The sequence below is a fragment of the Glycine soja genome, chromosome 16, assembly GCF_004193775.1.
Source record: "Glycine soja cultivar W05 chromosome 16, ASM419377v2, whole genome shotgun sequence".
Classification (NCBI taxonomy): domain Eukaryota; kingdom Viridiplantae; phylum Streptophyta; class Magnoliopsida; order Fabales; family Fabaceae; genus Glycine; species Glycine soja.
Genome location: NC_041017.1, coordinates 10,621,741 through 10,638,574, shown reverse-complemented (window position 1 = coordinate 10,638,574; position 16,834 = coordinate 10,621,741). Strand labels below are relative to the sequence as shown.

The following is a 16,834-nucleotide window of genomic DNA, read 5'->3' as shown; positions in this document are numbered from 1 at the left end:
TAAACCACCACCAAATCGATCCAAAAAATAAAAAAATGCAAAAGCAAAGAACTAAAAAATCACATATTTTTTGTAGTTTGGGTCTTTTTTAGATTTGGTTATAAAAAAACTAACTAAACTAAATAAACTGCATATTATAATTATATTGATTTTATTGTGGTAATTAATAATGAGTATTGAATAATTTATTACTTTTCCTTTACTTTATAATCAAGATGCATATTTTACTTTCATATGTTAAAAAATGATATACTAATATTATTAAAAAATAGTGTTAAATATCAAGTGAAACACGGATTACTATTATGTTCTAAAAAAAGTTGATAATATAATTTTATAATAATGTTAAATATAAATGAAAATAATATTTTTTAACTAAAATATGATAAACAAAATTTAATAGAAAAAATAAAATTCATTTTTAAAATAACATATCATAATGATTATGTAAGTTTAATTGATAGATTTTAAATTATGATTATAGAATAAAAATAAGAAACCACTGAACCAAACCACAAAAGTTTGAATTGATTTGAATTTGATATTATCTTTAAATTAGACCAAACTGAATTACATCTTTATATGTGTGGTTCAAATGATTTTTTTTTTGTTTCTAAAAACATATCTAAATTGCACGGCTAACACGCCTAGTGAGTTGTTATTGGATTACTCTCTAAATGTTGTTTACACTATCATCAGTGCAGTGCACCTATACTATTCTACACTTGAATATTTCTTTTTTTTGCCAAAACTTAAGTTTTATAGGTGTTATATATGCTGTTGTCCAATTAAAATTAGAGTTTCATAATCATGCATAATTTTTCTTAATGCAAATTCCTTTTTTATTATGATGTGAAATTTCAATTTTAATTAGAAATTATATATAAAAAACATTTATAGAATTGTATGTAAGTTTTTTTTTTCTTCCCATGAAAAAATGAACTTGAATATTTACAAAAGCTAACCAATTGTGTGCGTGAGTGGCATTGGTCAAAGAAATCCCGAATGAGATGCTCCGGAAAGTGGAACAGTGAAACTCACCCCCTTTCTCACTCTTTTTCTCCTTTCCTTTTCCTACTCCTCAAAACTTCCCTTCTTATTATCACTCTCCCCCGGTTAGGTCCACACCTCCATCGGACCCACCCACCATGGCCTCCAACCACCTTCTCACCCTAACCCGCCGCCTCCGCCGCCGCCTACCCTCCCTCCGCCTCTTCTCCACCTTTCCGGCGGCCACCAAGTCCCCCTCCCCTCCTGCCCCTACCCCTCCCGACGCCATGCTCTACGACCGCCTCGCGGAGGCGACCAAAGCCAAACTCCGCCGGCTCGATAACCCGGACCCACGCTTCCTGAAACACGGGTCCCCGGTGCCCGCGCTGGCGGACCACACGCGGGTCCTGGGCGCGCCCGAGACCCGCGTGACGACCCTCCCCAACGGCCTCCGCGTCGCCACGGAGTCCTCCCTCGCCTCCCAGACCGCGACTGTGGGCGTCTGGATCGACGCCGGGTCGCGGTTCGAGACGGAGGAGACCAACGGCACCGCGCACTTCCTCGAGCACATGATCTTCAAGGGCACCGCGAAGCGCACCGTCAGGGAGCTCGAGGAGGAGATCGAGAACATGGGAGGCCACCTCAACGCGTACACGTCGAGGGAGCAGACAACGTATTACGCTAAGGTCACGGAGAAGGATGTTCCTAAGGCGCTTGATATTTTGGCTGATATATTGCAGAATTCGAAGTTTGATGAAAAAAGGATTAGCCGCGAGCGTGACGTGATTCTTAGAGAAATGGAAGAGGTAATGGTTGTTGTGATGTGTTTTTTCTTGTTCATTTTGTGTTCATTTTTTGGTGCGATTGGGTTATTATTATTATTATGGGAAATATAGGAGGTAATGGTTAATGTGATCGCCTGCTCTTATTTATTTGGTGTTAATTTTGAATTTGTTGGTTATTGGCTGTGGAGATGGTTTTTTTTTTTTTAATTATGGGAAATGGAGGAGATGATGGATCAATGGGGATTTGAAAATTGGACCTTTTTTTTAATGGTTTCAAACTTAAATCTTGTTTTTATGTCTTTCCACTTTGTGGTAATGTTCGAAGGGTTGATTTTTTTTGTTGCGATTTGGTGTGTTTTCTTCCTGCATAATGGGAAATGGAAGAGATAATGGAGGATTTGGGGATATGAATTACTCGTTTTTCTATGGTTTCAATTTTTTCTTTTGTTGTCTTTCTATTTTGTGTTTATCTTTTGGAGGTGTTGATTTTTGTCGAGATTGGGTCTGTTTTCTTTCTTTGTGGGAAATGGAACAGGTAATGGAGCAATGCGGATTTGAGTTGAAAGATTTTTTTTTTTAATGGTTTCCATATTTTTTTGCTTCTCCATTTTGTGTTCGGTTTGAAGGTATTTTTTCCAGGGCGATTAGGTGTGGAAGTGTTTTCTTGCTTGATTGATGGGGGAAATGGAGGAGCTAATGGAACGATGGAGTTTGAAATTGAAAAGAAAATGTTGTCTATTTCTTGTGGCTACGTGGTCTGATTGCATATGCTTCATTTACTGCCTATTTCTGTTTTCCTTTGTTATTCAACCTCATCTTGCTGGGATTAGAAACTGTTTTGATCTTTAGTACCATAAATGGGTTGTTCTTTGTGTAGTCTATGTTACCATTAAACTGAGTTTGTTTGATGTTTTAACAAGAGTAAGTTCCTATGTGGAACTACTGCACATTTTTTCTGAGTTCATATACTTGCATTTACATCTATTATATGCCAAAATGATTTCCATATCTGTATATCTTATTTTCTTCTACTATAGATAATGATTTTTGAAATGGGATCCAATTTCTTATGTCTAGCAAAGCAGCTGAGCAGTAATTGGTGGAAGTGTAGTTTTATGAGGTTAGATTTTGATTTAGAATTGTGTTGTGATTTTGTTTGCTTACTTCTTTACTAGTAATACGGCCACTAGACCCCCACATCACCAAACCTGTAGAACTGCAAGTCTCTCACTTTTTATATTTATGTGTCTATATGAGAACAGTTAAAAAAATCTTTAAATGTTATATGTATATATCTGTGTCTGTGTTGAGTGCATTGCTATGTAAAAGCACTCTTCTATTTGTTTGAGTTTATTTTTATTCCTTTAGCTGCCTGTTTTCTTCTGAATTGATTGACAGGCTAACATAGTAACATTCTCTTTCTAATTGGTTTGTCATTTGCAAATGCTTGTAGGTTGAGGGGCAAATGGAGGAAGTAATTTTTGACCATTTACATGCAACTGCTTTCCAGTACACTCCACTTGGTAGAACAATTCTTGGTCCTGCTCAGAATATTATGACAATCACTAAAGATCATCTACAAAACTACATTCAGACACACTACACGGCTCCTAGGATGGTATGCAGAAAATTAATGAGGTCCTGTTTGTATGTATCTTGTTAGTAATGCATTTGATAGTATTCTTAGAACATGGTTATTTTTCTAACATATTTGTACAGATTATCTTTTCATAACTAAATAAGACTAATGGTTTGATGGATGTTTTGTTTGGGTCTGATTTCTCAGGTGGTTGCTGCATCTGGAGCTGTCAAGCACGAAGAAATTGTTGAGCAAGTAAAAACATTGTTTACGAAGTTGTCAACAGATCCCACCACAGCTTCTCAATTAGTTGCAAAAGAACCAGCCATTTTTACCGGTTCTGAGGCAAGATTATTAGAATGTACATGCTGAGCACATATAAAGCTGTCTTGTTTGGTAGTAAAATTTAATTACTATTTTCCTGCTTGTTCCAAAAACAGGTTAGAATTTTGGATGATGATATTCCCCTTGCACAATTTGCCGTAGCTTTTGAAGGTGCTGCTTGGACAGATCCCGATTCCGTTGCTCTGATGGTCATGCAAGCTATGTTGGGTTCTTGGAATAAAACCGCAGGAGGTGGAAAACACATGGGGTACACCACTTGAGCACTTTTTCCCCCCAAAATAGAAAACTAGCTGCTCTGCCTCCTCATAATCTCATAATGGAGTAAATTTTAATTGTGAACAGTTCTGAGTTGGCACAACGAGTTGGCATTAATGAAGTTGCAGAAAGCATGATGGCCTTCAATACCAATTACAAGGATACAGGTCTTTTTGGTGTTTATGCTGTTGCTAACGTAAGTTACCATGTATATTCCATGATTGACATTTTACAATGCATTTGTTTATTGTTTAAATATAAACTTTTGAATACAAGACAGCAAGTATCTGCCAATTGCATTTGAACTTTTTAGTCCTCTTGGATGTTTCTCATTTTTGTATTTTGATTTTTCTACTTTTCTTTCCTATTATGCTTCCACTGGCTTTTTAGTGTCCTTTTTATAATCATTAAGACTTTATCTGGGATGGGAACAACAGTTTTCCTGTTCTTTCTTGCTGATTTGAGGGAAAACACATGTGACACCAATGTCCATTTCCCGAGATTTATCTTCCTTTACAAACAGGACAAAACCTCCTTTTCCGCCAATTTGTTCTCCTTATATTCTTCCTGCAATTTTCTCCTAAATACTAAATTATAAATCAAGTGAAACTTTAATGTATCAAGTATAATGTTTATAATGCAGGATATTTATACTTATATTCTTAAAAGCTATTGAGGGTTATGTGTAGAATGATGATTTAATATTTTTGATAATATATTGCGGAGGTGGAAGTTGTCTTATAAGGCAAACAGGTTCAAATGAAATAAGATCAACACAAATCAGATTTTGTAAGATATGGCTCACTCTGCTGGAAGCTATAGTTTAAGTTGAAACAAGCTATTTATTTGTTTCTTGATAGCTGAAAAAATCACTTGATTACACTGAAACATGAGGACCTAGAAGTTGACAATCTATGCCCCTAGTTAAATATTTAGCCAGTAATAATCATAATAATAATGAGACCAAATAACTGGAACCTATTGGGATAACCAACGCGATCAAATAAGACCTATAAGTAGACATGACCAAACAGGCAAGCACCCCTCCTTTAGGTCCAAAAAGCAAGATACTAAAATTGACCTAATGGAATAAATCCAAAGAAACTTGAAAGTATGCATTTGTTGATGCAAGCTCATCCTCCTCATCCTTCCAAATTTCGATAGTAGTATTTGAATGCCATAGCCTGCTCCACTGACTGGTGGCATTTAACATGCATCAGATTTTTTTAGCATTGTGAACTTCTCTAATTTATGTGTGAACCAGAAAGAATTGGTTTCATTAATTGTAGTGGTGATCTTTCTTTGCAAGTTTGCACTAGATCGGAGAAAAATTTTGTGTATATTAACTGAGTAGAATCTAGAATGCTGTGGCTATGTTAATCTTAATTGTATGCAATATACATTACTTAATTGCAAGCAGTGTATGAATTTTTTGGTTTTTTGAAAGAACATTATGCTAAGTTGTATGAAAAATGCATTGTCTTATACACTTTCTGCCTCTAGAAGATTGTTTATTACTTTTTCCCCCTCCCTAAATTTAAAATTTTCTTTAATGAAAACACATTTCAAATTTGTTTTACAGAAAGATTGTTTGGATGACTTAAGCTATGCAATAATGTACGAGACAACCAAGTTGGCTTATCGGGTTTCAGAAGATGATGTCACACGTGCTTGTAATCAGGTGTCTACCATTGCTCCTATTTTACGCAGTTTGTTTGCTCTGCTAATTCAATGTGAAAAATGGAATTTGGCTTTTGCATGCATGATATGTTAGATTAATTGGCACTTGATTAGTTTAGTATTATGCCTAGACGCAAGTTTTTGTACACTAAAACCATCTCTTGGGGGAAGAAGACCTCATATGTGAGATTGAAAACACATAGTTACAAGCTAAAGTTACAAGTTAACAATACTGTCACCTTGCAGAGACCAAACTCAAACCAGTCAACAAGCAACAGAGATTGATGAACAGAGGTGTGAGTTGCGGGTATGAGAGACTGACTGTCACTATGGAATAGAGAACCATCCTCCCTGTGACAAAGATTGATAAAGAAATGATGCATAGGTCAAGGGTGTAAGGGATTCATGATTTCCAGAAGTCAATGAACAGAAAACCACAGTGGAATGAGAGATGATTGAGAGAGACGAGTCAAGTGAGAGATGATGTAAGTTTAGGTTAAAACCATTCACATAGGTCATGTGTTACATCCCCATTGCTCAATCCATCAAAGTTGTGGGTGCCAGCAGCCTGTCAAGGTTGGCAATTCCACCATATCATGATCTGACAATCCCACCAGTTTGCAATATTCTGTCAGAAAGGGATACAAAGCCATCACGAAAAGCATAGATCAACAATCCTATAAGCAAATGTGTGAATCTGACAACCTTGCCTGGCAAACTAATTGCTGTGGAGTTTTAGATTAATGAAATTCGTCTGGAAAATTTACTCCCATGTTTTACTCTATTGAACAACTTTTTTGTGCTCTAGTTTAATTAATTTATGGCTGACTTTTTTTTTTTTTGGAAGGCAAAATTAGGATATTATTAATAAACTAAACAGTACCAGAGGTACTGAAGAAAGCAATTACAAGGCACTAGGTGCCACCTTCCAAAAACAGAAATAACAAAACCCCAACAGAGCCCATCACAAAGGACATCAATACAGATATCGATTAACCAAAGGCCTCCATAAGATTGGTAGACCAATGGTTATAAGATGTATTGAAACCTTTGTCTCCAACTTTTAGCCAAGACCAAACTAAAAATAATTCATCCTCCAAAACTTTCTGCGGTTCAAAAGGAGTGCCTTGAAACAGGAGAGAATTCCTATGCTGCCATATTGTAATAGATAGAGCAATCCACCACATGCCCCGCCTACTGTGATTACTCGTGGCAACAAATCCATCACAGAATTGGATAAAATGGCTAGCCGGATCAGCTGAAAGAGCTCCTATACCCCGGATCCATCTCAAGGATTCCCACCACAGCCCCTTAGTCATTTTACAGTGGAAGAAAAGATGCCCAGCCTCCTCATGCTGGCAGCCACAAAGAGGGCACATAATATCCTGAATAGGAATGCTTCTTCTGGCCAAGTTTCCCCTAGTGGGGAGTCTATCCAAAAACAACCTCCAAGAGAAAATCGCAGCTCGAGGGGGGATTTTCAAATGCCAAAGGATCTGAAAATTCCTCTTGGAAGGGGCAGAGCTGATGGATGGCATCAGGAGCCTATATGCTGACTTAGTGGAATAAACACCACTAGGGTCAGCTTTCCAGAACATGCTATCATGAGCCTGATTCTGGATGGATATGCCTGAGATTTCATCCATGAAGTCAACAGCCATCGCGTACTCATAATCAAATAATCTCCTTCTCCACTTGAACTCCCAGCTCCAAGCATTCTGAGAAAACTTTCCCATCTTAGAAATGGTGAGATTCTGCTGTCTGCTGATGGTATAGAGTTGATTATACTTCTGCTGAAGGTTACAGCCCTCACTCAACCAAGAATCTTGCCAAAATTTGATTTTGTCCCCACAACCAACCCTCCATACCATATTCTGGTGGATGCTGTGGAAATCAGGCTGATTATAGAGTCTTCTAAGGTCCTTCCACCAATGGGAATGCCAAGCTTTATCTCTACCACTCTGCAGGTCTACCCAGCCTCCATATTTGGAAATGAGAATTCTGGCCCACAGTTGGTTGTGGTTAGCAACTAGATCCCAAATCCATCTCCCCATCAATGCTGCATTGAATTTGGCCAGATCCTTTATCCCCAAACCTCCATCACTCTTTGGAAGACAGATCACTTCCCATTTTACCCAAGGGATTCTCTTGAGCTGTTGGGTTCCCCCCCACATGAAGTTTCTTTGAAGAGATTCCAGCTTATCTACCACTCTTTTGGGGATCTTGAAAAAAGATAAGAGATAAATAGGGAGGGCATTCAAGACAGACTTGATCAATGTAACCCTACCACCCATTGATAAATTCTTCTGATTCCACTTGGAGAGCTTAGCTTCAAACTTAGATATCATAGGCTCCCATACTACCCTGCTTGATGATTTGATACCAATAGGCATACCTAGATAATAAAAAGGAAAATCCATGTGTCTACAGTTCAGGAAATCTGCTACTTCCTGAATCCAGCTGGTCTGAACCCCCACAACACCAATCTGACTTTTGGCAAAATTGATCTTCAAGCCCGATGCCATTTCAAAACCTCTCAGCATTGACTTCAGGACTACAGCATTCTCCCAAGAGGCCTCTCCAATAAAAACAGTGTCATCTACATATTGCAGAATGTTTGTAGGCACTTTTTGCTTCCCAACCAAGAAACTTGAATACAGATCTTTGTTCAAAGCCTCCCTCATCATACCAGTAAGACCCTCAGCCACTATGTTGAAAAGCAAAGGGGCTAGAGGATCCCCTTGCCTCAATCCTCTAGAAGGAACAAACTCCTTGGTAGGGCTCCCATTTACCAAGACTGAAATTGTAGCTGTTTGGAGACAAACAGAAATCCATTTTCTCCATATAGGGCAAAAGCCTAATCTCATCAACATATAGTCCAGAAAAGACCAAGAAACCGAATCATAGGCTTTCTCAAAGTCCACTTTAAAAATCATAGCAGGCTTCTTCCTCCGAATAGCTTCATCCACCACCTCATTAAGAGTAAGAATTCCATGAAGGACATGCCTATTCTTTATGAAGGCTGACTGCCTTTCATCTATTAGATCTGGAAGCACCATCCTCAACCTGTTTGCTAGAAGCTTAGCTATGATTTTATACATGCACCCAATGAGCGAAATGGGCCTATAATCATTTAGGGACTGCGGTTGGGTTATCTTGGGGATAAGAGCCACAAAAGATGCATTACTCCCTCTAGGAAAAGTGCCATGGACATGGAATTCATCCACAAATCTTCTAAAATCAGGTTGCAACAGCCCCCAAAATTCCTTGATAAAATTAAAATTAAAACCATCCGGGCCCGGGCATTTATCTCCAGCGCAGCTCCAAACAGCATCCTTGAGCTCTATGTCAGAAAAGGGAGCAGTCAACCCCTCTCTTTGATGTTGATCTATGGAGGGAAAACAAACCCCATCCAAGGTAGGTCTATGATGATTCTGTTCAGTAAACCTCTCAGCAAAGAAATTGAACACTGCCTGCTTAACAAGGTCTGGTTGGTGGACCCACACACCATCAATAAGGATACCCTGGACAGCACCTGAGCTTCTTCTAAAATTTATCAGTTTGTGAAAATATGCTGTGTTTCTGTCGCCCTCCTTGATCCACTTAGCCCTAGATTTCTGCCTCAACAAAGATTCATAAGCAGTTGAGACATCCCACAGCTGTTGCTGCAGAATTCTCTTGGTTATGACTTCAGATTCAGATAAGGTTCTATGAGAAGCTAAATTCTCCAAATCATGAAGTTTCTGCTTCAGGTTCTGAATCTGAGAAGCTTTGATGTCCCCCTTCTCTTTACACCATTGTTTTATAACCAATCTCAGGTTCCTCAACTTATTTTTAAGAGCAACTCCCCCCCATCCACCGTGCACATCTGAGATCCAAGCCTCTTTAATCATAGAATGGTACCCTTTATGTTTAAGCCACCAGTCCACCACCCTAAAAGGCTTAGGGCCCCAATCCACCATCTTTGTGGTCAAGATGATTGGGCAATGATCCGAATAATCTCTTTGAAGAACATGTTGAGAAGTATCAGGCCACAAGGATAGCCACTGATCAGACACCAGGAATCTGTCTAGTCTGCTCTTGGCACTGCCATTGGGCCTAAACCAAGTGAAATTGTTCCCAAAACATCTTATGTCCTGGAGCTCCATCTCAGATATCCAGTCATTGAAGTCTGAGATATCTGAAGTAGCATCAGACCTCTGTGATATACTGATTCTCTCCCCCTGATTCCTTATACTATTGAAATCCCCTAGAAAGCACCAGAGGCCATTAGGATCAGAATCCTTAAGGTGCCTCAAATCATCCCACAGAGCCCTTTTCCCAGGTAAATCGCAAGGAGCATAAACATTAACAACTCGAATCCTCTGATTATCTTTCATCCAATTCCCCTCTAACATTAGAAAATTTCTGCCTTTTACCCTCCTCTCCACCTGAAAATCTGAATTATTCCACAAACACACCAAGCCTCCTGATGATTGAATTGAAGGAACAAAATCCCATGACACTGAAGAATCCCCCCACATAGATTGACAAGTGTTCCTCTCAAAAGACTCCTTTTTGGTTTCTTGAATACACACAATGTCCACCTTATGCTTCATATTAATTCTCCTAATGGCAGGCCACTTAATCCCCCTGCCCAAACCTCTGGAATTATAGGAGAGAATGATCATGATGAGGCCATTTTAATTCCCATCTCTGCTGCCTGCTTGGTGTCTCTGTTTTCCATGTCTAACATCATCCTCCGAACCTTCACACTGTCCTCTCCATGGGTCAGGCCCATTTGCTTTACTAAGGCATATTGGTTCTCTAGGGTATGAGAATTAATTTGCCCAAAATTACTGTCTTGAGAATTGCTGTTTGTACCCACTTCAGGTGGCAAATTAGGAGGGGTTATGAGGTCCACAACTAGATTCTCGTGAGATGGAGGTTGTCCTCTAACCTTTCTTCTAACGTAGTATCTAGTGACAGGTGCTGATATTGGGCCTTTAGGACTGGGGCCCATGTACCCCCCCTCATCCTCGTAACTTTGATGTGGGTTAGAATAAGATCTATTATAAGGCTGGTCAACATAGGCTGATAGAGGTGCTTCATTTGGATTAAACTTATGCTGCTCCTTAGCTGTGTCGCAAACTGAACCTGTCGGTCCTTCCACTATAGGCTTTCCATGTTGGGTCTCCTGGGTGGGTGTTTTTTCTCTCGCCTCCCCTTTCGGAAAACCATTAACTGCACTCTTCGTTAGCAGCTTTTGGGCAGAGACTTCTTCGGATAATATAGCAGGACCAACGGTTGGGGGGCAACTCAAGAAAAAGTTGTCGTTGGTTGGTTCACGAAAATCCTGGTCCAAGCATCTTTGACCAATGGTTTTTACCCACTGGTCGCGACGCGATTGAAGAGAGAGTGGTTGTCTCCCGTCGGTGGAGAAGCCTTCGTCGTCACCAGGAGTGCTGTCGGCTAGCTCGAAGTGGGTTACGGCCCCTTGGAAATCTCCCCCACCAGTATCGGGGGTGTTTGGCTCCGTCGAAAACGGGGACGGCGGGAACCCAGTGTCCGATCTCTTCATTTTCCGCCACGCGCCTATGCACGACATGTCTTCAACGACATGGATGACGTTTGAAACTCCATCTATGACCGCTGTCACCTCCAAATGTATCCCCGGTCTACCGTTTGTCCTGATGAGGATCCTTGCCACGTCCATCCGTGTTCTGTTCTCCACCATTTCGTCGACTTCCACCAAGTCGCCAATCTCCGCCACCACCTTTCCCATTGAGTCCGGCTCCCACGCCATCGGCGGCAGACCCCAGAGAAGAACCCATGCCAGCCTGTGTGTCGGACGAAAGTCCGGGGACCATTTCTGAAGGTCCATGATCGGAGTGGAACCATTCTGCCTCTCCTCCTGAATCAGCTGCATAGCCTTAGTCTGTTGCAGATTATGGAAGATTACCCAGTCATCACCCCAATAACACGGGGTAACATCGTTATCTAACACCCATTTGAATTCCTCCTCTAATCTTTCAAACATGCCGATATTTTTTAGTCGACCCATCCATGCATTCTGTATCCACTCCTTCTGCGCCTTTGATACCTGGAGGATGACTACTGTCGACGCATCCTCAACGAGTTGGGGTTTTTCATTCTGGTGGCAAAGGACACTCGTTCCCAACTGAGCTACCTTAACTACCTCGGCGTATGAATGGAGTCTTCCGCCATTATCACACGTTTTCAAGCCTCCTTGTCTACGTCTGTCCACACCTTGCAAGTTAACATTATGAGGCGGACTGTTACCATTTTGCTTCCTTATGGCCACCTTGCTCCTTTCAAATTTGGGCTGATTAACGAACATTTTCCTCCCATCAAAGAAGATACTATTATCTAGTTTTCTTTCCAGCCCTGCTGCGTCTTCCACGTCCTTATATCTGACAAAACCAAATCTCTGCCCTTCTCTGTTTTTATACTTGGGGATGAAAACCTCCCTTACCTTTCCCCATCTTAGAAATTTCTGCCACAAGTCCTTCTCATTAACCCATGATGGGAATCTAGAGAAGTAAAATGATGTGATGTCAGCCTTGTTCCGCCATGTTACTTTTCTATTAGACACGTGCTGGTTCATTGAACGTGCTTGCAATCGACTAACTGTCGTGTTCTTATTCCTCCTACGGGTTACTTTAACCCATTCTCCTTCATTGGTTGAGGTTGTGGTATCATCAGCTTCACGCACATCCCCATCCTCTGCGTTTCCTCGTCGAAAATCATGATGTCGGCAACCAACACTCCTGCTCCGTACTCGTCCTCACCGGTATTCTCTCAGAAGGTGTCTCCCTCGGGTTGGCCCTCTGGTTCTGTCAGTTTCCTTCAGACTCTCTCCCCCCCTGTGTTTCCCTCTCTCTCTCTCTCACTACTGACTCTCTGTCTAAACTCTCTCTCTCTCTCTCTCTCTCTCTCTCATAACTCGGGGTGCCTTTCTGTTCCTCATATTAGACACTAATTTTAAAATGTTGTTAATCACTCAGAACATAAAACTTTTCTTATGGCTGACTTGTTTCACTGTGTATGAAATAGTAATGAAAAATCTGAGTAATTTTTACTATGGCAGTTCAATTTGACATTGCTTCTTCCTCATAATTATGCGCACTGGATTAAAATTTTGCAAAGAATAAAATGATTAAATAAATTGAGTGGGTCACTACATTTATTATATTCCCTTATTGTCTTTCCATTTATTCTCCATGTTTTTTTGTCTCCAGATATATAGGAAATTGTTTTTCTAATTTATGTATATTTGCTCAATATATGTGTTGGGTTAGGTTATCATGATAGAAGTAATTCAATCTTTTACTTTTTAAAGTTAACATGTGATAATTTGCTCATTATCTGGGTTAGGTTATCATGATAGAAGTACTTTAATGTTTTACTGTATTAAGTTAACTTGTGTCTATCTTTTATCCCAAAAAGGTGATAATTGACGATGAATAATTCAAGGTTTGCAGTTTATGCCATTGACATTGCATGTGCACATATTCTGACACATAATAAACTATCCCAATTATAGTCCTTGTATGTCCAGAGAGCCATTGGATCGTTGAATGTGTAGAATCCTCTGTAGGATATTATGCTTTTGTTTGATATTTTTGTTATATTGGTCGTTTGATTTATTAACAAAAAATTAAATGTTGCTTTACTCTCAATTTATTTCTGTATTCTATTATTGTGCTATATCCACTTAAAATTTTGTTTTTTACAGTTGAAATCTTCACTCCTGCTCCACATAGATGGAACAAGTCCAGTAGCTGAAGATATTGGGCGTCAGGTACAATAAATCTCAACTCTAACAACTTCATGACAAAAGAGGCAGTGTATGATGAAAGTGGCTTTGCTAGTTTACAGGTGTAAATAAAAATTATTTAATGCTATTCTGCAAGTAGAAAACTATTCACCTCTTTAGTGCAAAATATACATGTGACTTGTTACAAAACTTAATTAAAATTGGAAGTCCTGGCTGACAGCCTTATAGAAAGACAAGCCTGCTATTTTGCATGACTATTCACGTAGAAGATGCCGGCCCAAAGCAATGTAATGTAATGCTGATGATTATTGTGGCAGTTAGGAATAGAGAAAAAATAAATCAGTTGAGAGAGAGAGAGACTATGAATGAGGGAGTCTTTCATGTTGGGTGCGTACCTTACTACCTTACGCATTGGGAAAAATTTGGGAATTCAGTTGGGAGAACCTAATTAGAGATGGAGATAAAAGAGGTAAATAGAAAGAGATAGAGAGTTAAGAACATCAAATATATAGATAAAAATAAAAGCATGGTATTTGAGATGACTGAGACATTTTTTTTATTTAGTGTGGGAAATGTACATCCAATAAAAAGAAGAGAGAATCTTGAGAATGTCTAATTGAGAGGGTGGGGAGAGTGGGTCTCACTCTCTAAGTTATGTATTCTAATTTATAACATGGTGATGCAAGCTCCATTGGAGCTTGTAGGCCTAGGATCTTCTTCATCAATGGATTCCTTTGCTTCTTGGAAGATGAATGACAGCGGAATGAAGAAAGGAAGAGAGAGAGGAGACGCCACTTCAAGGAGAAGATGAGTCTAGAAGAAGCTCACCACCATAGGAGGCCATGGATAAGAGCTTGGAGGAAGAAGGAGATGAATGAAGGGAGAGGAAGAGAAGAGCACGGAATTTTGTGCTCTAAATGAGCTTTGAAATCTGAATTTTAATATTCAAATGATCAAAGTTCAAAAAAATGCACACACATGACCTCTATTTATAGTCTAAGTGTCACACAAAATTGGAGGAAAATTTAAATTTCACTTGAATTTGAAATTGAATTTGTGGAGCCAAACTTTGGAGCCAAAATTTCACTAATTATGATTAGTGAATTTTAGTTATGGTTCAGCCCACTAATCCAAGATCAATTCCAAGATTCTCCACTAAGTGTGCTTAGGTGTCATGAGGCATGAAAAGCATGAAGGACATGCACAAAGTGTGACTATATGATGTGGCAATGGGGTGTAGTAAGCAAATGCTCACCTCCCCCTCTAAAATTTAATTGGATTGGGCTTCTACCAATTCAATTAAATTTATTTCCAACCACACACATCAAATATCCACTTAGTGCATGTGAAATTACAAAATTACCTTTAATATAAAAATTAGTCTAGGTGCTCAAAAATACAAGGGCTGAAAAATCCTATATTTCTAGGGTATCCTACCTACAATATGGAGCCCTAAATACAAGGATCAAATATAATGACATCCTAGTCTAATATGTACAAAGATAATTGGATCCAACCTTGGCCCATGGGCTCAGAAATCTACCCTAAGGTTCATGAGAACCCTAGGGTCTTCTTCAGCAGCTCTAGTCCAATCTTCTTGGAGCCTCTTGCTCATGGTTCTAGTGATTGGTCCCTTCCTAGGGAGGATTGCATCACATGGGAGTAAATTTTCCAAAAATATTGGCCTTTGGATAGGGTAGGTTTCCCTTTCCACAAATTTATTTTAAGAAAATTGCTTATGATCTAGAGAGAGATGGGTTGATGAGTTGTGAGACAATAAGGGGGTGTTTGGTTTGGTTGTTTTCTGTTTTCATTTTCACCGAAAACAGAAAACAGTGATGAAAATGTGTTTGGTTGGATTTCTGAAAACATTTTCAGTGAAAATGAAAACAGGAAACAACCAGAAAATGAAAACAATAAATTTTCGTTTTCAGTGTTTTCAGTTGAGAACAAAAACCTCATTTCAGGTAAAATGAAATTGTGATGACAATGAATGTAATTTTAAACAAATCTAAAAATACAAAAAGACAAGAAGTCAATATATCATAAATTTTCAGTATTTTTATTTCATGAAAACAGAAAATAAGAAGTCAAACCAAACATATTTTCAGAATTATAATCTTTTGAAAATGAAAACAGTTTTTAGAAAATGAAAATAGAAAATGAAAACAGAAAATGAAAATACAAACCAAACACACCCTGTGATTTCCATTTTCAATTAGGAAAATGATGATTAACTTAAAGATGATTGCACAACCAGATCCTTATCCTTTCTGTAATGTAGAAAACTGATTTTTGTGTTTACTTAGTATTGGCAGTTTCGACAAGATATTGTGTGTAAAACCCTTTCTTATTTAGTCACATTATGTATCTGTAGACATTTCAACGGCTAATAGCTTTTCATGCTGAAATTCTATTACCGTTTGCCCTACTATTATAATTGAATCTGTTCAATGTTTTTAAATATGCTGCTACTATTTGATTTCATTTATTTATTTGTTATCTATTCATTGTTTCAGCTACTCACCTACGGCAGAAGAATCCCATTTGCAGAATTGTTTGCTAGAATTGACGCTGTTGATGCAAGCACAATAAAACGTGTTGCTAACCGATTTATTTATGACAAGGTATTGGTTGAACCCTATATCTTATACAGTAATAAAGTCACCAATTCGTTTTCTAGCATTTTGTTGTGTCTCTTATTTCAGAACTTATGCTACGTTTGCCCTTTCAGGATATTGCAATTGCTGCTATGGGACCTATTCAGCGTTTGCCTGATTACAACTGGTTCAGGCGCAGAACCTACTGGAACCGCTACTAGTTTTCATCGATATTTTTTTATGCTTCATCTCAATTTCATGGAGAATTTGGCCAAGCAAGTGATTTATTCAAATTTTCATCTTGTATGTCTCCGGATAGCTGCCCCGACCTTCATTTTTTATTTATTTGGTACAGGTCTGTTTTTGTAACACTTATACAGAAATAAATAAGCTGTTATCAGTGGTGTAATTATGCTTGACTCGTATCACTTGTTGAAAGTTTTAGTGTGTTTTTTTTACCATTTCATTCCATGGGCACACGTATTGGCTGTTAGGAGTTTTGTCAATGTTCTAAGACACATTGGCATGGTATATTTCTCCTGTTTGAACTTGGGTTTGAAACCAAATATATCCTAAGGAGGATAAATGGGGGGATTCAGGTGAGATTTAATGTAGATCTAACTTTTTCTTTACTCTTTGTCAAACAAAAACTCTCCCCCAGACATATCCACGAGTTTGCTACCCAAGAGTGCCGCAACACATTGAATGAAGCATCCTGAGTGAAGCCAATACCATGATCGAATTTTTGCCAACTCAAAGACCTTTTTGGCATCGATTGTCTCGCTTTTAAATATCACCGAATTTCTATGTAACCACAAAC

The 16,834-nt window shown here is 38.8% G+C and overlaps 1 protein-coding gene across 2 annotated transcripts; it reads left to right on the top strand.

Moving 5' to 3' along the window:
- Positions 1 to 976: 976 nt before the first annotated feature.
- Positions 977 to 16,480, top strand: LOC114390576 (probable mitochondrial-processing peptidase subunit beta, mitochondrial). 2 transcript variants are annotated; one of them, XM_028351356.1, is made up of 9 exons: positions 978 to 1,796; positions 3,229 to 3,393; positions 3,562 to 3,699; positions 3,795 to 3,946; positions 4,042 to 4,150; positions 5,537 to 5,635; positions 13,373 to 13,438; positions 15,934 to 16,041; positions 16,149 to 16,480. In XM_028351356.1, exons 1-9 carry the CDS (start codon positions 1,149 to 1,151, stop codon positions 16,233 to 16,235), a joined length of 1,572 nt encoding a protein of 523 aa, XP_028207157.1. In that variant the 5' UTR covers positions 978 to 1,148; the 3' UTR covers positions 16,236 to 16,480. The 2 variants fall into 2 exon arrangements, 1 of the variants encoding a protein (XP_028207157.1); XR_003661978.1 differs by lacking the exons at positions 15,934 to 16,041; positions 16,149 to 16,480 and adding an exon at positions 5,881 to 6,119 and having other exon boundaries at positions 977 to 1,796; positions 13,373 to 13,434.
- The last annotated feature ends 354 nt before the right edge of the window (positions 16,481 to 16,834 follow it).